Source organism: Sprattus sprattus (genome assembly GCF_963457725.1).
Source record: "Sprattus sprattus genome assembly, chromosome: 3".
Lineage (NCBI taxonomy): Eukaryota > Metazoa > Chordata > Actinopteri > Clupeiformes > Clupeidae > Sprattus > Sprattus sprattus.
In genome coordinates this window covers 61,465,976-61,487,456 of record NC_137922.1, presented here as the reverse complement: position 1 = coordinate 61,487,456, position 21,481 = coordinate 61,465,976, and the positions used below count along the sequence as shown (strand labels likewise).

General features: G+C 45.3%; 2 protein-coding genes across 2 annotated transcripts in view; one reads left to right on the top strand and one right to left on the bottom strand.

Moving 5' to 3' along the window:
* Positions 1-11,493, top strand: part of mmp25b (matrix metallopeptidase 25b) — a gene marked incomplete at both ends in the record, with an annotated part of 16,124 nt that extends 4,631 nt beyond the window's left edge. The window contains 6 exons of the mRNA XM_080835670.1: positions 161-243; positions 2,576-2,725; positions 5,999-6,286; positions 6,851-7,101; positions 11,092-11,211; positions 11,260-11,493. Coding sequence (XP_080691796.1) covers positions 161-243; positions 2,576-2,725; positions 5,999-6,286; positions 6,851-7,101; positions 11,092-11,211; positions 11,260-11,493 — 1,126 coding nt within the window. The remainder of the gene's footprint in view (positions 1-160; positions 244-2,575; positions 2,726-5,998; positions 6,287-6,850; positions 7,102-11,091; positions 11,212-11,259) is intronic.
* Positions 11,494-14,942: 3,449 nt separating this feature from the next.
* On the bottom strand, positions 14,943-21,088 carry LOC308362943 (carbonic anhydrase 4-like; the record flags this gene model as incomplete). Its single annotated transcript, XM_080835669.1, has 8 exons — positions 14,943-15,149; positions 15,446-15,601; positions 16,770-16,850; positions 17,231-17,326; positions 18,346-18,497; positions 19,879-20,049; positions 20,809-20,835; positions 21,016-21,088. 8 exons carry the CDS (start codon positions 21,086-21,088, stop codon positions 14,943-14,945), a joined length of 963 nt encoding a protein of 320 aa, XP_080691795.1.
* Positions 21,089-21,481: the final 393 nt, after the last annotated feature.

The following is a 21,481-nucleotide window of genomic DNA, read 5'->3' as shown; positions in this document are numbered from 1 at the left end:
ACACCACACACACACACACACACACACACACACACACACACATACCCCCACACATAATACACTCACCTTAGAGACTGAAATATAATGATATATTATAGTTACATTTAATCTATTGACTGCATCCTTTTCTTTTACTAATTCCCATGCTTTGTTCTGTTAGGCCAGACCCGTCTGTCCGAGATCGCTGTGAAGGGGGCTTTGATGCCGTGGCGGACATCAGAGGAGAGGTGTTCTTCTTCAAAGGTCAGAGGTCAGGGGGAGACAGGCTGCTCTCCACCCACGCATTGCTTCCAGATCAGTGTTGGGTTATACTAGGCTAAGGTTTAGGGTTAGGGTTAGGGTTAGGGTGGTTGGGTTATACTAGGCTAAGGTTTAGGGTTAGGGTGGTTGGGTTGTACTAGTCTAAGGTTTAGGGTTAGGGTTAGGGAGGTTGGGTTATACTAGGCTAAGGTTTAGGGTTAGGATTGTTGGGTTATACTAGACTAAGAGAGAGGGTTAGGGTTAGGGTGGTTGGGTTATACTAGGCTAGGTGAGAGGGTTAGGGTGGTTGGGTTATACTAGGCTAAGGGAGAGGCACTCTGGTCTGACAATTCATAGTTTATAAACTATATCATACTAATACCCTGCCAAAGTTGCCTGGTTTGAAATACTCTAATATACCCTGTTTTAACATCCCTAACTCAAGTAAGGCCTACAGGGCAGGCTCAGGCGAATGTACCAACCATATAAGGGTATACTTTGAAAGTGTGGGTGCTAGGTTGTTTATTTTCAGTTGTGCAAAGTTGAACTCTTGAACAACAAGACATTGCTTTAGAGTGTTGCTTCACATCACAAGTGCAACAACGTGAAGAGATCTCACAAGATGCCTGGCATCCTGAAACCACACTGTAGTCAATGTGAAGAGATCTCACAAGATGGCTGCCGTCCTGAAACCACACTATAGTCAACGTGAAGAGATCTCACAAGATGGCTGCCCTCCTGAAACCACACTAGAGTCAGGTGCTCGCTCAGAAAATACTTGAGGCATCTTTGACAACTCTTCACTGACTCACATCAACATCTTAGATGGTGCCACACAGCAAGGCTGCTAGATACATCTTAGATGGCGCCACACAGCAAGGCTGCTAGATACATCTTAGATGGTGCCACACAGCAAGGCTGCTAGATACATCTTAGATGGCGCCACACAGCAAGGCTGCTAGATACATCTTAGATGGTGCCACACAGCAAGGCTGTTAGATACATCTTAGATGGTGCCACACAGCAAGGCTGTTAGATACACCTTAGATGGTGCCACACAGCAAGGCTGTTAGATACACCTTAGATGGTGCCACACAGCAAGGCTGTTAGATACACCTTAGATGGTGCCACACAGCAAGGCTGTTAGATACATCTTAGATGGCGCCACACAGCAAGGCTGTTAGATACATCTTAGATGGTGCCACACAGCAAGGCTGTTAGATACACCTTAGATGGTGCCACACAGCAAGGCTGTTAGATACACCTTAGATGGTGCCACACAGCAAGGCTGTTAGATACACCTTAGATGGTGCCACACAGCAAGGCTGTTAGATACATCTTAGATGGCGCCACACAGCAAGGCTGTTAGATACATCTTAGATGGTGCCACACAGCAAGGCTGTTAGATACACCTTAGATGGTGCCACACAGCAAGGCTGTTAGATACACCTTAGATGGTGCCACACAGCAAGGCTGTTAGATACACCTTAGATGGTGCCACACAGCAAGGCTGTTAGATACATCTTAGATGGTGCCACACAGCAAGGCTGTTAGATACACCTTAGATGGCGCCACACAGCAAGGCTGCTAGATACACCTTAGATGGCGCCACACAGCAAGGCTGTTAGATACACCTTAGATGGCGCCACACAGCAAGGCTGTTAGATACACCTTAGATGGTGCCACACAGCAAGGCTGTTAGATACACCTTAGATGGTGCCACACAGCAAGGCTGTTAGATACACCTTAGATGGCGCCACACAGCAAGGCTGTTAGATACACCTTAGATGGCGCCACACAGCAAGGCTGTTAGATACACCTTAGATGGTGCCACACAGCAAGGCTGTTAGATACACCTTAGATGGTGCCACACAGCAAGGCTGTTAGATACACCTTAGATGGCGCCACACAGCAAGGCTGTTAGATACACCTTAGATGGCGCCACACAGCAAGGCTGTTAGATACACCTTAGATGGTGCCACACAGCAAGGCTGTTAGATACACCTTAGATGGTGCCACACAGCAAGGCTGTTAGATACACCTTAGATGGTGCCACACAGCAAGGCTGTTAGATACACCTTAGATGGTGCCACACAGCAAGGCTGTTAGATACATCTTAGATGGTGCCACACAGCAAGGCTGTTAGATACACCTTAGATGGCGCCACACAGCAAGGCTGTTAGATACACCTTAGATGGCGCTAAATATGGTCCTTTATGTCCTCTTCTATCGCTTCATTTCTGTACATAGGATGTGCCCTAACCACCCTAACCCTCACCCTAGATGTGCCCTCACCCTAACTGACGTTTAATCCTGGTTCTAATCTCATTTTCAGGTAAATTCTTCTGGAGGATGCAGCGGGCTGGGTCCTTGCTCTCCCTCTCACCAGCCCTCATCAAGAACTTCTGGTTCGGTCTCCCTGACGACCTGGAGAGGATAGATGCGGTGTACGAGCGCAGCGACAGCAGCATCATCTTCTTCAGTGGTAAGTCTGAATGAATGGTCTGCAGCATCATCTTCACTCACACACACACTCTCTCACACACACACTCTCTCACACACACACTCTCTCACACACACACACACTCTTCAGCAGCCTAAGGCCTAAGGTCTGAATGACCGGTCAGCAGCATCATCTTCTACAGGGGTAAGTCTTAATGACCGTTCAGCAGTCTCATTATTCGGCAGTGGTAAGTCTGAATGACCGTTCAGCAGTCTCATTATTCGGCAGTGGTAAGTCTGAATGACAGACGTTCAGCAGTCTCATTATTCGGCAGGGGTAAGTCTGAATGACCGTTCAGCAGTCTCATTATTCGGCAGGGGTAAGTCTGAATGACCGTTCAGCAGTCTCATTATTCGGCAGGGGTAAGTCTGAATGACCGTTCAGCAGTCTCATTATTCGGCAGTGGTAAGTCTGAATGACCACTCAGCAGTCTCATTATTCGGCAGTGGTAAGTCTTAATGACCGTTCAGCAGTCTCATTATTCGGCAGTGGTAAGTCTGAATGACCGTTCAGCAGTCTCATTATTCGGCAGTGGTAACCCAGCAAGCAAGCCTCCACCGGCCCCATGCAGGCAGGCTGTGGGCACTGTGGGCTAGGGCCAGCCCACACCAATCCTTCACAGGCCCGGTATGGGCACTGTGGGCTAGGGCCAGCCCACACCAGTCCTACACAGGCCCGGTGTGGGCTTGCCCAAGCGGGGCCTGCAGCTTTGGGTTCACTGCGGGCTGTCACCGGATAGCCCAACAAAGTCTAAGCTGCCCAGAAAACCCATGCTGGGCCTTTGCGGGCTGCCACATATGGCCCCCCTTAGGGCTGGCACAAGGGCCCTTTGAGGGCTGCCCACGCAGGCCCTTTGAGGGCTGCCCACGCAGGGCCCTTTGAGGGCTGCCCACGCAGGCCCTTTGAGGGTTGCCCACGCAGGCCCTTTGAGGGTTGCCCACTTTGAGGGCTGCCCACGCAGGCCCTTTGAGGGCTACCCACGCAGGCCCTTTGAGGGCTGCCCACGCAGGCCCTTTGAGGGCTGCCCACGCAGGCCCTTTGAGGGCTACCCACGCAGGGCCCTTTGAGGGCTGCCCACGCAGGCCCTTTGAGGGTTGCCCACGCAGGCCCTTTGAGGGTTGCCCACTTTGAGGGCTGCCCACGCAGGCCCTTTGAGGGCTACCCACGCAGGCCCTTTGAGGGCTACCCACGCAGGCCCTTTGAGGGTTGCCCACGCAGGCCCTTTGAGGGTTGCCCACTTTGAGGGCTGCCCACGCAGGCCCTTTGAGGGCTACTAACGCAGGCCCTTTGAGGGCTACCCAAGCAGGCCCTTTGAGGGCTGCCCACGCAGGGCCCTTTGAGGGCTGCCCACGCAGGCCCTTTGAGGGTTGCCCACTTTGAGGGCTGCCCACGCAGGCCCTTTGAGGGCTACTAACGCAGGCCCTTTGAGGGCTACCCACGCAGGCCCTTTGAGGGCTGCCCACGCAGGGCCCTTTGAGGGCTGCCCACGTAGGCCCTTTGAGGGTTGCCCACTTTGAGGGCTGCCCACTCAGGCCCTTTGAGGGCTGCCCACGCAGGCCCTTTGAGGGCTGCCCACGCAGGGCCTTTGAGGGCTACCCACGCAGGCCCTTTGAGGGCTGCCCACACAGGTCCATTTGAGGGCTGCCTACACAGGGCCCTTTGAGGGCTGCCTACACAGGACCCCTGAGCTTTTGCTCATTGGCAAAATGCTGGCCCCACAGTGATGGCCCTGCGTGGGCAGCCCTAACATAGCCCACAGGAGCCCTCACTAGGCCCACACAGAGCCTGCACTCATTTTTTGCTCATTTATTTATTGAATTTATTTATATATGATAGTAAAAAATAGAAAGTGTTTGTTCTGCAAATCTAAATGGATGCAGTTACAGCATAACTAACATCTGTATAGTCAGAAATGTACAATAGCCAAAAGGAATTCAAATTAAAGACTTTATTAATACAAGTGTGTGTGTATGTGTGTTTGTATACAGAAAAGAATATAAAAAAATGAATTATTATTATTATTATTGAGCTTTGTCAAACCAAACTCCGAGGTAGAAAACGTATAACTTTTGAGTTTGGGTGGACAAAGCTCACGTGGACTACTGGTAAGGGTGTTGGGCTGGAAAGCGTAAGGTCATCGGTTCAATCCCCAAGCGGCAGGAAAAATGTGCTGTGCTTCACTTCACTGTGTGCTGTGTGTATCACAACCCTGGATGGGTAAAATGCAAAGATCAAATTCAGAGTGTGTGTGTGTCACTACCTTGGATGGGTAAAATGTAGAAATCAAATTCAGAGTGTGTGAGTCTCTACCCTGCATAGGTAAAATGCAGAGATCAAATTCAGAGTGTGTGTGTGTCACTACCTTGGATGGGTAAAATGCAGAAATCAAATTCAGAGTGTGTGAGTCTCTACCCTGGATGGGTAAAATGCAGAGATCAAATTCAGAGTTTGTGTGTGTGTGCCAGTTTCTGCCAGTTTTTTACTTTCACTTTTATGTTTTACTATTATATATAAATATATTCAATAAATAAATGAGCCAAAAATGAGTGCAGGCTCTGTGTGGGCCTAATGAGGGCTCCTGTGGGCTATGTAAGGGCTGCCCACGCAGGGCCAGCACTGAGGGGCCAGCACTTGGCCAATGAACAAAAGCTCAGGGGCCCTGCGTGGGCCTTGTGAGGGCTCCTGTGGGCTGTGTTAGGGCTGCCCACGCAGGGCCAGCAATGAGGGGCCGGCACTTTGCCAATGAGCAAAAGCTCAGGGGCCCGGCATGGGCAGCCCTCAAAGGGCCCTTGTGCCAGCCCTAAGGGGGCCCGTATAGGGCCTGTGGAGGCTTGCTTGCTGGGAAGTCTGAATGACCGTTCAGCAGTCTCATTATTCGGCAGTGGTAAGTCTGAATGACCACTCAGCAGTATCATTATTCGGCAGGAGCCAATGCAATGTTCTGTCATTAGGTACCCCAGTTTCCATGTTCTTATTCATGCATTTGAAATAAAAGCGTCGCCTCCCCGTCTGTGCCTCTATGACAGTAAAGTCCTGGATTGGCCTTTGGTGTCTTGTTCTTGAACAGATATTTACTTGCATTGTATCTTACTCGTCATTTAAGTCAGATAAAGTCGTTTGCCAAATGGCGAAATGTTCATGATCGTCTCACTTCAAGACTTAGGCATTAAAATGTGCTCATGATCGTCTCACTTCAAGACTAAGGCATTGAAATGTGCTGTTTCTGCTTTCCCCCCTCCCCCCTCCCCCCACTAGGCCAGAAGTATTGGGTGTTTCAGGACACTCACACGATGCCTGGGTACCCCAAGCCCATAGCTGACTGGGGGATGAGGCACAGCAACGGACGGCCTGTGACGCGTGTGGAAGCGGCGTTCGTCTACGCTCACAACGGGCGCACCTTCCTCTTCAGCGAGGACGAGTTCTGGGGGTTCTCCAACGCCAACAACGACAGGATACCCAAGCTGGACGAGGGGTACCCCAAACCGGCGTCTAAGTGGAAGGGGATGCCCACTAAACCAGACGACATCATCAGCTATGGAGACGGTAAGACAGCTGGAGATACTCTTTTATTTATAAGGTCATTGACAATTTTTGGTTTTGTCTATATGTTTTACGTTATGTGTAGTACTTATTGTGTTTGTATTAGTGCTGTGAATTTAACGCGTTATTAACGGCGTTAACGCAAGCCCATTTCAACGCCATTAATTTTTTTATCGCGCGATTAACGCGTTTTTTTTTTTTGCACTATAGGCTGAGTCCTTGTTTATCTGAAATGTGCATTTTATAATTTTATTTTGTACAGTCCTGTTTGGCAATGTGGTTTTTCAATAAAATAAAACATGCGATTAATACATTTACGATTAATCACGATACATTTTGAGTTAACTATGACAAAAATGCGATTAATCGTGATTAAATATTTTAATCGTTTGACAGCACTAGTTTGTATGTTTTATGTTCACTGTATGCACCTATACACTAAAGCAAATTCCAGGTAGGTGTAAACCTACTTGGCAATAAATACTATTCTGATTCTGATTCAATGTGACTTTTTGTCAAAGAACTTGAGGAGATATGATTTGACGCGCGTGACCTCTCTGTACACAGGACACACATATTTCTTCAAGGACAACTCCTATTGGACGATGGAGAAGGGCAGACTGGACCAGGAGGTGGTGACCTCTAAATCCACGGCTGTTGATTGGATGAGATGCCCCCCACAGGATGTGCCCCCAGTGCATCCTGGGAAAGGAGACGGCTGCATCTGTGAGATGAACCGGGCCTCTGACATCACATGCAGCAGGCGTGGCCAATGGATCCTGCTGGTCCTCACCGTGGTGTTAGTAGAGATGTTACTGGTGGGATGAGGGCTTTTATCAGTGGCGTTACGTAGTTACGACGAGCCCAGGTGCAGGCCATTATGATGGGCCCTAGTCAGTGGCATAAGGCAGTGGTTCCCAAACATATTGAAGTCCCGCACCCCATGTTTGGGTCGCCGCCGCCGCCACGTCCCCTCCCCCCTGCGCAGATATTCAGCCTACAACCCCTTAAACTGTGAAATTGTCAGGTTATGTCACTAATCGCCACGGCCCTTCCCCCTGCGGCGATATTTTTCTTGGGCACGAAAAAAACCCTGGCTACGGGCCCCCAAAACCCACGGGGCCAGGTGCAGCCGCACCTGCTGCACCCCCTATAGTTACGCCCCTGGCTTTTATTTAATGCCATTGCAATGTCACTGGCTTTTTTATTTTATTTAATGCCATTGCAATGTCACTGGGTGTCTTTTTTTAAGTTATACGGAAATATGTCTGTTTCTAAAAGTCACTGGTTGTTTTTTTATTTGCTTCAACAATACAAATGTTGCACTCTGTATAAAAAACTATTTGTACGGGCCAGTAAATCTTACAATGTTTATCTCAGGCATGATGTTTGAAACACATAGAGTCTATGACTGTCTGTACAATAACAAAGATAATATATTGCTGTTCAAGATCCGATCTTTGGTGATCTCCCTGATGTTACCTGTTTTCTATACTTTGTTAAGTTAAGTAACATTGATCTTGCATTCTGGAGTCTACTCCTGTTTCTTAATGCCACTGGTTGTTTTTTATAAGCTTCAACATTACAAAAATTGTACTATGTATATTAAGATTAAACAATAAAAATTACTATACAATTACAATTAAAAGTATTACAGCGAATGGACATTTTCATTTATTGGTACCACATACATAGTTCTACATTAGTAGTTATCCGGCTTTCTGGCACAGTAAACATTTCTCACAGAATCATTTCCATTGACAGCAATGTCCCAACTTGAGTAGAGGTCTGTTGCCACATTTCCCCTCCAAGCTGAAGAGAAACCTCTAGAGCTTTCAAGGCTATTCATGACAAAGTGTAGTGACGCCTATTTTCACCCCTAATTCATGTGCATTCAAGTGCTGGTTCACTGGTTGTTAAACATGTCATTACTGAAAAAATATTTACCGAACTGAGCAAAAGAAACAATACTAGACTACTATTTAGGATACACAAGACAGATGGGCCAGGCTATTACTGCTCAAGACAACTGAATGCTGTACAACTCCCATGTGCTATCCGTGGGACGCTGAAGTCTACTTAGGTGCATAGTAAGCAAGTGATTGTGTTTAATTGTTTTTGTTATTTAATAACCTTTGGTGGCTTTCATGGTTGCATTTATTCAGTACTTGATTCGACCACTAGATGGAGATGTGGATCAGGTGACGCAAACTGTGTCCTCCATGGTGGCCACGTAGTGCTGCGCGAGCGGCATTTAAGCTGTCGTAGCGCAACAACCTTTTCCAATCTAGCAATTTTTCACTAGTCAGAAAATATGTAAAGATTAAGGATGCATGTACAATAAAACTCTAAACTGAAAAATACATTTTATATATAAGTTAATAACATGTTCTGTGTCATGTTCAAACATGTGCTTTTGTTTGAAATGTGTGTTGCTAAATGCATTGCTCGTTGTTTGAAATGTTTGCGCATATTGCCTACTTGCCTAACAGCATTCGTCTATGCTTGAGCCTGAGCCGTCTGCCCCCGGGCATGTCTGACGACTTGAAACCACGACAAACATATCCCATAATAATCCGACCCAAGCATAGACCTCCAAATAGACGTAGAAAACCGAAAATTATTGTACAAATGTCAAATTTGAAAAAACATTGCAAATACTCTGGAAAATCCCTTCCGATTGCTAATGATGTTGCATATCAGCTGTCTTGTTTTCTTAAAGTACAGCATATCTGTCTGTTGATGAGATGCGCTGTGATTGAGCGGTTCCCATGGAAACAAACAGCACTGCTCATAAGACCTGAGCAGAAACTCATCGTGTCAATAAGTCACTTTAAGCTCCTTGATGATCTTTCAACCAGTATGTCTCTCACACAGTGTGTGTGTGTGTGTGTGTGTGTGTGTGGCGCATCCATCCATACAGCAATGTGGTTTAGTCTGCTGCTTGTATCTAGTCATTCCATCGGAAAGTGAGAATGCCCGGAATTGCTGTAATTGATCCTATTGTCACGGGAAGCTGCGTCACCCTGAGGTGCTGTACAGTGTCTGGGGGCGGGTGAGTGTCTGTGTTGCACGTATGAATGTGTGAATATGAGTGTTGTTGAAATCATAAGGAGGTGTATAGACTGTATAACATTACAAAGTATACTGATACCTGTATTGCCTCTTGTATGGAATAATACAAATAATTATATAAAAACTAATATAAGGTGCTGTAGAGTATGTAATGTAGGCAATGTAATGGAGTGGAGTGGAGTATTTGAAGCCAGTATTGTGAATATAATCTTTATTCTATTGTATCCTGCCCGTGTGAGCCTAAACAATGATTATGTTATGTTGAATATTTATCTACAAACACTTTACTTAACACCCGTGTTACATTGTGCTGATGTTTGTATGAAACCAGATTCCATTCCCTGTAGGTCTATACCCTCATGCTCTTGACAACAACAATCTTTCCGATCATGTGTCACCCAGTTGTTACGTCACACAAAAGATTTTATCTGAACATTTTAAAAATATTTGCACAAACTGTTTCTGAAAGGACAGGTATGATTTATATCAAGCCAATGCCCACATATCTCTGGGCAAACCCATCTCTTATACCTAAAACCCCTCCCTCGGACTAATACACTCTGGTCACCCTGCCTTCCCAGAGATACGAATATTTCCATAGGATCCCCTTACCTCCAAAGCCCTGGGTGTCACTCTGTGCTCATATAGACCTTACACAAAAGGTCAGACAGAATACATGGCCACACTAAGTTACCAATTCAATTATGTTATACTATGGAATCCTAAACTAACCTACTTAATTAAATGTAACACATATACATTTTATCCTACAAGGTCACACACTGTAACTCATCACTTTATATTTCTGTGGCACTATGAACGCTACAACACTGCCTCCACCCACTGCTATGTAAAGACCCAACGCTAAAGCACTGCCTCCCCCCACTGCTATGTAAAGACCCAACGCTAAAACACTGCCTCCACCCACTGCTATGTAAAGACCCAACGCTAAAACACTGCCTCCACCCACTGCTATGTAAAGACCCAACGCTAAAACACTGCCTCCACCCACTGCTATGTAAAGACCCAACGCTAAAACACTGCCTCCACCCACTGCTATGTAAAGACCCAACGCTAAAACACTGCCTCCACCCACTGCTATGTAAAGACCCAACGCTAAAGCACTGCCTCCACCCACTGCTATGTAAAGACCCAACCCTAAAACACTGCCTCCACCCACTGCTATGTAAAGACCCAACGCTAAAACACTGCCTCCACCCACTGCTATGTAAAGACCCAACGCTAAAACACTGCCTCCACCCACTGCTATGTAAAGACCCAACGCTTAAACACTGCCTCCACACACTGCTATGAGACCCAACGCTAAAACACTGCCTCCACCCACTGCTATGTAAAGACCCAACGCTAAAACACTGCCTCCACCCACTGCTATGTAAAGACCCAACGCTAAAACACTGCCTCCACCCACTGCTGTGTAAAGAAGGTTGGGCTGGATGTGTGGAAGACATCCAGTCTCAACCCCGTTCCAAAGAAGCAACACCCCAGCGAGCTGAATTACTTCATATCAGGCCAGTCGCTCAGGAATAATAAGAGCGGCTGGCCTGAAGTCATTCAGCTCCCTGGGGTGTGGCTTCTTTGGAACGGGGATGAGGCAGGATGTCTTCCACAGAACAGATTTCAGCGTTCCGAATTACAGTGGTAATCAATGACATTCGACTCCAATAGCCACACATTTCTAAGACCATGGAACGACTGCTATTTCACATCCTCAGACCCCAGGTACGCCATGCCCTCCGCTGCAGTTTGCCTACCAGGAGAAGGTGGGCGTGGAAGATGCCATCATCTACTTAATGCACAGGGCACACTCTCATCTGGACAAGGGGAAAGGTGCTGTGAGAATCATGTTCTTTGATTTCTCCAGTGCCTTTCACACCATCCAGCCCCTCCGACTGAGTGACAAGCTCGTGCAGATGGGTGTGAACGTCCACCTGGTGTCCTGGATCACGGACTACCTGATGGGGAGGCCGCAGTTTGTCAGGCTGAAAGACTGCGTATATAAAACTGTGTTGTGCAGCACTGGCGCTCCACAGGGGACTGTGCCCTCACCAGTGCTGTTCACCCTGTACACATCAGACTTGACTTACAACACAGTGCCACATCCAGAAGTTCTCTGATGACTCTGCTGTTTTGGATTGTATCAGGGATGGACAGGAGGGTCAGTACAGGAGCCTGGGGGACAACTTTGTGCAGTGGTGTAGGCATAACCACCTGCAGCTAATCACCACGGAGACCAAGGAGATGGTGGTGGACTTTAGGAAGTTTCATCCTCCTCTGCTACCAGTCTCCTTCGGGGGGGTCAGTGTGGAGGTGGTCAACACCTACAAATACTTAGTTCATCTGGAGAGTAAACTGGACTGGTCAGCCAACATAGATGCAATATACAAGAAGGGTCAGAGCCGGCCGGCTCTACTTCCTGAGGAGGCTGAGGTCCTCCAATGTCTTAAACAAACTCCTGCGCATGTTTTACCAGTCTGTTGTTGCTGTTTTTTTATGCTGTGGTGTGCTGGGGAGGCTGCATAAAGAAGAGGGATGCAGGACGACTAGACAGGCTGGTGAGGAAGGCGGGAGCTGTTGTTGGCACCGAACTGGACTGCATCACAACAGTGTCGGAGAGAAGGACCCTGAGTAGGTTGCTGACTATCTTGGACAATGTCCACAACCCTCTACACAGAACTCTCAACAGACAGAAGAAGAGCATATTAAGCAGCAGACTCCTGTCACTGTCATGCTCATCGGACAGGCTTCAGCTTTACAACGGCAACCCTAACCCTAACTCAGACTCCTGTCACTGTCATGCTCATCGGACAGGCTTCAGCTTTACAACGCTAACCCTAACCCTAACTCAGACTCCTGTCACTGTCTTGCTCATCGGACAGGCTGAGCAAGTCCTCTTTCCCCAGGGCCATGCAGCATTGCAACGCAAAGGGGAGGGGGGGGGGGGGGGAGATGGACTCTGCATGAGTTTACCTCAGTCTGCCCTCCCTTCTCTTCTCATCTCATTAAATTCCATCCCACTGTCCATCCCTTTACTGGCTATACTACCCCCTTGCACAGACTTTACTATTTATATCTATTTGCACTATCCACACACAACAAGCACAAGAACTTTATCTTTGCACTATCCACACAAGCCCATGGACACTATCTCTTTGCACTATCCACACTTGCAGCACAAGAACACTTTCCTCGTGGACATCAACACTGTCGCAATCAATGCATACTGTACCATAGGGTCAGATCCATTTCTGTATCTGTAAACACCCCACTCCTTGTGAACATGTTCTCCCTATGTGCATGTGATGTATGTATGTGTCTGAGTTGCACAAGTGTATAAGCTACTGGATGACCTACATTTTAATAAAGTATCCATCTATCTATCTATCTATCTATCTATCTATCTATCCAATTTTCATTCAAATCCAGAGTGTGAGAGAGTTCTGTTTGATCTTCATGGGTTATTCATGGGTTATTGTTTATTGTAGGCTGTACAGATATCAAACACCCCAAATCAGGAAATATGTAGATGATTAAAGGTATTTACAGATTTTAAAACTTCACCTTGTTCAAGACATGATTGATTAGCTTCAATAAGTCTCAGAATTGTAAACTGACTAGTTATTTATGTTTGTATGTAAATCATCTGAGTCATTGAGTTTTCTCTACTTATAATACTAACAATAACAATCTTTTTATGAACGCCTCTGTCGCTGGATACAGTGCTGCTTAACATAATCAAAAAAAGTTCTTAGACAGAAAAAGGGTTCATTAGAATAAGAACAACAAAAAAGATTGGCAAAACAAAATAAGCAAGTAATATTAAGAGCTTCAAACTTGAAAGGGAACACAGAACAGTAATTGATTGGAAAATACATTTGACAGAGATTTGTTTTTACATGATAAACAACACAATGTAAAGTAACATAACCTTAGTGTTTTAACTTCTTACATGATAAACAACACAATGCAAAGGAACATAACCCTAGTGTTTTAACTTCTTACATGATAAACAACACAATGCAAAGGAACATAACCCTAGTGTTTTAACGGGACTCAATCCCACATGAAAACACTTTGACTTTCCTACATGCTATGGTAGTGCTCTGCTCTGCAAGTATTACTATCTTCAAAGACTGTCATCTAAGTCAGTCATTCCTTTCGTTCCTCTGACAGTTGAGTGACAAACCTCTCCTCCTTTTACTAGTCAGTTTATGAAATCTGGCCTGTCATTTTAAGAGTTAACAGGGACAATTGCTTGTCGATTCCCAGTTGATAGAGAGCAAACTGATGTTGGCTTCACCTCTCTTGACTTGTCTACCTGTTTACCCACTCCTCCCTGTGTTCATATAGAGAGTGAGAAAAGCAAAGTTCATCTCATGTAATATTTTGTACTTGAGAAAAATCAATATTTTAGTGTGAAACACAATGCATGTCCTCGGCTTCAACCCACGGCAAACATTGACTCTCCATCATGATCAATCACTCATGGTCAATCACTCATGAAACAGAGAAGGAGGTGACCCAACTGAGAGCACTCTCCAATATAATACACTTACTTCACTTGGAAATACACTGCTGCTCTCCTTTTCTGTGTCGCACACACACACACACACACTCACACACACACACACACACACACACTCACACACACTCACACACACTCACACACAACATCAAGGACACGTTTGGTTGTGATGGTTAATCTAAAACAATTATTTGTATTAACATGAGTCAAGGCAAGGAAAGTGTATTTATACCGGTACAGCCCATTTCATACACATCTCATTCATTTTTAATCAGCTGCAGACGTTCAATGGTCTTTTTGGGAGGCCCAGTTCAGAGCCCTGTCTCCAGTAGTCCACATTACTGGAAATAAAAGCATGAACGGGACTCTCCTCATAGCCACTACTCTGATTCATAACTGCTAATGGTGACGTGTACCCCAGCACTCTGATTCATAACTGCTAATGGTGATGTGTACCCCAGCACTCTGATTCATAACTGCTAATGGTGACGTGTACCCCAGCACTCTGATTCATAACTGCTAATGGTGACGTGTACCCCAGCACTCTGATTCATAACTGCTAATGGTGACGTGTACCCCAGCACTCTGATTCATAACTGCTAATAATGAGCACCCCAGTACCCCGTCATTCTAAATAAGACAGGAACCAGTGAAGGACTGTTCCAGAAAGCTTTACCTAATGTCCCACCTGTCCAGCAGTCTTCCATGAGGTACTGTATCAAATGTGCACTTGTATACTAAACCCTAACCCTAACCCAACCTGTCCAGCAGTCTTCCATGAGGTACTGTATCAAATGTGCACTTGTATACTAAATAAACTTGCAGTGTCCTTGCCTCACACCTGGTTGCGTCTCTCTCCCCCCCTCCCTTTCTGTCTGTCTGTCTTCCACCCTCACACAAAATCCAGGACACATTTGGTTGTAATAGTAAACAACTTGTTTTATTGGCATTAGAGAAGGGTTATAAAGTTACAAAATGAATTCATTAGGACATAGACCCTAACGCCCAGTGCCTTCAAAACATTAACCCTTACCCTTTAACTTAATTGAGGGGTTGAATTGAGGGGTTGAATCCTATTCTTCCATTGAGGGGCTGAATCCTTTTCTTCCATTGAGGGGTTGAATCCTTCTCTTCCATTGAGGGGTTGAATCCTTCTCTTCCATTGAGGGGCTGGACGTTGCGATACACGTTGGTCATTAGCAGGGAGCTGCGGTCTCCAATACGCACAGTGGTGCTGAAGAGGTCAATCTGAAATCAGAGACATTAAGGATGAACTAAACAGCTGATGAAGGATTATTAATCACATGCTGATTTTGATAAAAATACAAGTTTCCAATATTAACAGCAGCATTGCTGTGTGATCACACTACTGGATCATTCAGCTTAAAGCTTAAAACAAACATGTTTAGTCCCTCAGGCACATTTGCTGCTCAGACATAAAAAAGTCCTGAAGTAAACCAGCTTTACTTGTTTCTCTCGTGAGACAATTCAATTAGTTGCCAAGAGCTAAATGATAAAGCCAATTACAGGGCCATTAAACATACCAGATTTTGGCTGACTTTGACGGTGTCCTTAAAGACTGTCCAGATCACCGCCTCGTTACAGTTGGGAGTGGTCAGAGAACCGAGGTATCTGTAGGACGATGCAGTGTTCACGCCACTGATGAGGTCATTCATGGAGATACCGCTGATGTTGACATACTGGCCTGGATACGGAGGAGAAGTCAGCATGTCACTTTAAAATAAATATCGTAGCCCGACCTATTATCCCGCACGACCTATTATCCCGCAAGCGCTGGTACACGTTACTTAATATTGATATCGGTGTCATCCAGGATCGCAGATTTCGGAAAACTTAAGTCCCTGCCCAAAAAGTGTATTTAAATTAGCTTTGTAGCAAAAATTGCACATATACAGCGTATTGAAGTGTAATACTGCGTGTACAAACCAGCCTGATACAAATAGTAGAATTTTGATTTTGCGACGTTCGGTGTAAATTCTTTTTCTTGTTGAGCTTGATTCCCAACGGCATTTTACATCAATGCGGGATAATAGGTCGTCGCCAACTTTGTTGCCATTTCGCGACTGTACAAAACAAATCGGAAAATACATTAAGAAATGTTCCTGCTGAGAGTCAAACAAGACTTCGTGCATGTTCTACACACCTGTCACTTCTGAAATATGTAAGGTTGATTCATTAAACCATATTTATATTGATAAAAACATATTTGTTAAGCGGATATTTTGGTGGCGGGATAATAGGTCGCGTTACTATACCTTTTAAAAAGTTACTGAACCTGAATAACCTTCACAGGTTAGGTCCGTTTCCTCTCGCTGATGCCTAGAGCAATGCTTCAGGTGTCATGGCAGCAGAATAAATCACACCGAAAGAAGATCAGGTTTATGACTGTCTGATGTCTGATGTCTGATGTATGGATGTATGCGTGTGTGTGTGTGTGTGTGTGTGTGTGTGTGTGTGTGTGTGTCTGATGTTGACATAATGGCCTGCAGATGGAGAAGTCAGCATTCCACTTCAGGGTAAATACATCGTTTCATTAAAATCCATTTAATATTGAATGGAAAAAAACAAAAAAACATTTGTCCTTTAAATCAAGTTCACATTTTAAAAAGACACAGAAACTGATTACATCACAAAATAACCTTTACAGGTAAGGCCCGTTTCCTCCTGGTGATTCCTACAGCAATGGTCACTTTTTAGAAAAGTATCTGCTGAATACTATAACCATTACCAAATGAAGCATCACACCGATTAAAGATCAGATTTCAGATTGTGCCTCGGTTTCACAGAGCGTCACCTCACCATTCTCAGTTATGTTGTGTGTGTGTGTGTGTGTGTGTCGTGCGTCACCTCACCATTCTCAGTGATGCTGGTGAGATGAGAGGCGAGTCTCCTCCAGCTCTCTGGCTGGTCCGTGGTGCCCGGGTCAACCTGTGGTGGGACATGACAGAGACGGGAGATTCCACATATACATTCAGGTCCATAAATATTTGGACATATAAAAAAAAAATGTATAATTAAAGCTGAACGTCTGCACTTAAGGCACATCTTGATTGTTTCATTTCAAATCCATTGTGGTGGTGGACAGAGTGAAAATGTTTATGGATAATTAACTAACGTTCCATACCGAGCTTTTTAGGATGAGTGACAGTGACGGCAGACAATACCTCAATGAAGAAGCAGAGAGCAGCCAGTCCACACACACACACACACACACACAACCTCAATGAAGAGCAGCCAGTACGTACGTACACACACACACACACACACACACACACACACACACACACACAACAGTACAGGGTTAATACCTCAATGAAGAATCCCAGAGCAGCCAGTCCTTCACTGTCCTCTACAGCCGCTGTCACGTTCCCATTGTAGGTACTCTTGATGTTCACTATGTGCAACTGGAAGGAACAAACATGATATTAGAGCTTTGGAAAGGAACAAACATGATATTAGAGCTTTGGAAAGGAACAAACATGATATTAGAGCTTTGGAAAGGAACAAACATGATATAAGAGCTTTGGAAAGGAACAAACATGATATTAGAGCTTTGGAAAGGAACAAACATGATATTAGCGCTTTGGAAAGGAACAAACATGATATTAGAGCTTTGGAAAGGAACAAACATGATATTAGAGCTTTGGAAAGGAACAAACATGATATTAGCGCTTTGGAAAGGAACAAACATGATATAAGAGCTTTGGAAAGGAACTTGACTTAACCGCATCTGCATAGATACACCTTAGATGACTATTTCAGACAGTTATTTATCCACATATTCATGAGGTTTTATTTTTATAGAAGAAACCTCCACCCACCCTCCTCCCCCCACCCTCCCCCCACCCTGACTGGACATAGCTCTCACCATAACAGAAAACAACCACATGGCCTTGGGTGTCTTTCCCCTAGATGACCTTTGACCTGTTGACTTTCAGTAGGAAATTACAAAGAGTTGTGAAAGAGTGTGTTGGGTACTCCAAACGAAATTGTTGTGAACACCATCTGGATGACAGTCCTACCTCCTAGCCCTGTCGAAGCGTCATTGAGCTAGAAACTGAACCCCTAAGTGCTCCTGATGTGCAGTGTGCAATCACTTTAAAATGTGAATACATCCTTGTTAGTCGCTTTGGATAAATGAGTCTGCTAAATGTAATGTAAATGTCCTACCTCCATGGGGTAGCGCTTCACACACACACACAGTAAATGTAATGTCCTACCTCCATGGGGTATCGCTTGCCATCCACGGTGTGACTGACACACACACACACACCACACACACACACACACACACTAAATGTAATGTCCTACCTCCATGGGGTATCGCTTGCCATCCACGGTGTGACTGACACACACACACACACACACACACACACACACACACACACACACACACACACACACACTAAATGTAATGTCCTACCTCCATGGGGTAGCGCTTGCCATCCACGGTGTGCTCGGAGCCAGGGCTGGAGCTCAGGTTCCCCCAGTGCAGATGGAACTGCAGCGTGTCATAGCTGGTGGAGAGAGCGCCTCCACTCACACTCAGCTTCCCTGATTTAAAATCCACCTTCACTAGAAAGACAAAAAGAAAGAAAGAAAGAAGGAAAGCAAGAAAGAAAGAAAGAACATTTACATTTAGGTCATTTAGCAGACGCTTTTGTCCAAAGCAACGTACAAGGGAGAGAACAATCAAGCTACGAGCAATAAGAACCTGGTGTAACAATAAATACTACTTGACATAAGAAATTGAAAAACAAGATAGAAAAGAAAAAGAAGTGCGGGACTGTAACTGCTGAAGTGCAAGTTAAGCATTAGTCAAGGTGCCAGTTAGGAAGGGAGGTGCTCTCTGAAGAGTTAAGCACTAGTCAAGGTGCCAGTTAGGAAGGGAGGTGCTCTCGAAGAGTTAAGCATTAGTCAAGGTGCCAGTTAGGAAGGGAGGTGCTCTCGAAGAGTTAAGCATTAGTCAAGGTGCCAGTTAGGAAGGGAGGTGCTCTCGAAGAGTTAAGCATTAGTCAAGGTGCCAGTTAGGAAGGGAGGTGCTCTCGAAGAGTTAAGCATTAGTCAAGGTGCCAGTTAGGAAGGGAGGTGCTCTCGAAGAGTTAAGCATTAGTCAAGGTGCCAGTTAGGAAGGGAGGTGCTCTCGAAGAGTTAAGCATTAGTCAAGGTGCCAGTTAGGAAGGGAGGTGCTCTCGAAGAGTTAAGCATTAGTCAAGGTGCCAGTTAGGAAGGGAGGTGCTCTCGAAGAGTTAAGCATTAGTCAAGGTGCCAGTTAGGAAGGGAGGTGCTCTCGAAGAGTTAAGCATTAGTCAAGGTGCCAGTTAGGAAGGGAGGTGCTCTCGAAGAGTTAAGCATTAGTCAAGGTGCCAGTTAGGAAGGGAGGTGCTCTCGAAGAGTTAAGCACTAGTCAAGGTGCCAGTTAGGAAGGGAGGTGCTCTCGAAGAGTTAAGCACTAGTCAAGGTGCCAGTTAGGAAGGGAGGTGCTCTCGAAGAGTTAAGCACTAGTCAAGGTGCCAGTTAGGAAGGGAGGTGCTCTCGAAGAGTTAAGCACTAGTCAAGGTGCCAGTTAGGAAGGGAGGTGCTCTCGAAGAGTTAAGCACTAGTCAAGGTGCCAGTTAGGAAGGGAGGTGCTCTCGAAGAGTTAAGCACTAGTCAAGGTGCCAGTTAGGAAGGGAGGTGCTCTCGAAGAGTTAAGCACTAGTCAAGGTGCCAGTTAGGAAGGGAGGTGCTCTCTGAAGAGTTGGGTCTTCAAGAGCTTCTTGAAGGTAGAAAGAAAGAAAGGAAGAAAGAAAGAAAGGTAGAAAGAAAGAAAGAAAGAAAGAGAGAAAGAAAGAAAGAAAGGTAAATGAGGTCACAATAACATAAGCATCAACAGTAAAGCCAGAGGATGACTGAACATGGAGCATCCCACTTCTGTTGGCATGGTTACCACTTTCTCAAAGGTTGTACATTGTACCAGTTTGGCCCGTGTTCTTGATCTTAGACATGGCGGTTTGATCATCGAAGCCGGTGAACGTGAAAGCGCTGAGCCTGTGATCGACCGCAGCAGTAGCGCTGCCGATGTCGATGGGAGACTGCCGGCTTCCATTGCAGTAATCTGCAGCGATCGTTGGCCAGGTGGCGTCATCTGTGAATGAGATGGAGGAATAAAGAAAGAAAAATCAAAATGGTGTTCAGTTGACAGTGGCAATGCAAGAGAATCTGAATCTGAAGGGAGTGTCATGTATTGAAAATGACAACCTAACCGACTTGCTGTATAACCTGAAGCCATTTGTCCACTGATAAGAAGTTTTCTTTGGATGATGCAAGAATAATAGCATTGTGGTGAATGAGTGTCATGTCCACGCAAGGGGAGAAGCGCTGTTAAGGGTAGGCTCAGTATCTGGTGAAACAGACTTGAGGGACTGTGTGCAAAGGATCAGACCCTTCTTGACTTAAAACACAAGACAGCAATTCCATTTCAAATGCTGAACGCAGTTGAAGGTTGTGTTGAGATATAGGCTACCACTCAGAGCTGAATTAGCAGTTCGGACACAGCCTTGCCCTCCCCAACATTTTATATTTCATTCATTGCATTAATTCCACTAAACACAACAATGTGCAAATCATTTGTGCTGGTTAACAGGTCATTGGTTGAGTGGGGCGGGCCCTTTCTAGGCGTGTGTATGCACATAATGGTATTAATGACGTGCTGGTTAACAGGTCATTGGTAACAGGTCATAATGGTATTAATGACGTGCTGGTTAACAGGTCATTGGTAACAGGTCATAATGGTATTAATGACGTGCTGGTTAACAGGTCATTGTGGTGTCGGTACGTTCTGGACTGGTCACAGGGCTTGTGCATGCACGTAATGTAGAAGCAAAAACATTAAAATGCCACTTACTGCATGTAGGTAGATTGTAGCACCACTCTGTAAGGGAGTTGATGATGCAGGTTAGAAATACATCAGGAAAACACATTATTTGTTTTGGTATCCATTAGGGTTGGTCATATATCCATATTGATAAGCAAGATCACTGAAATACTTCTCAAAAGCAAAGACTCATTACAGGGAAATAGCATAAATATAGAAATCAAATCTTTAACTTACCCACACTAGAGGTAGCGCCAAAGGCGCAAGGAAGCAAGCAAGCGAGAATGCTGATGAGACACAAGGGATGCATCTGTAAAAGTACCAGAAAAGAGGAGAACACAGAACATTACAAACAGCCTCAGAAAAGAGAACACAAAACTTCAAACAGCTTAGAGATGAAGAGACCGTCAAAAACCTACCGCGAATATTTGCCGAGTCATAAATATTGTTTTTCAAAAGCGTTCTAAAATGTAAATTATACTCCAATTAAAAATGTGTTCAGTTTCACAATAACAATGCCCCATCCACAAGTGCAATTCTAATGTTATGGTGAAACAAACAGAGCAGGCCAGCCTAACCAAACAGCACTGCTGTTTCGGAGTGGAATCATAAAGGCTAAACAAATTGCATAAGAGACACAGAGCATAAATCGGTCTCTTACTTACCTTTGTATTGTTTGTAAGTTTCAGGAGACGTGCTAGTA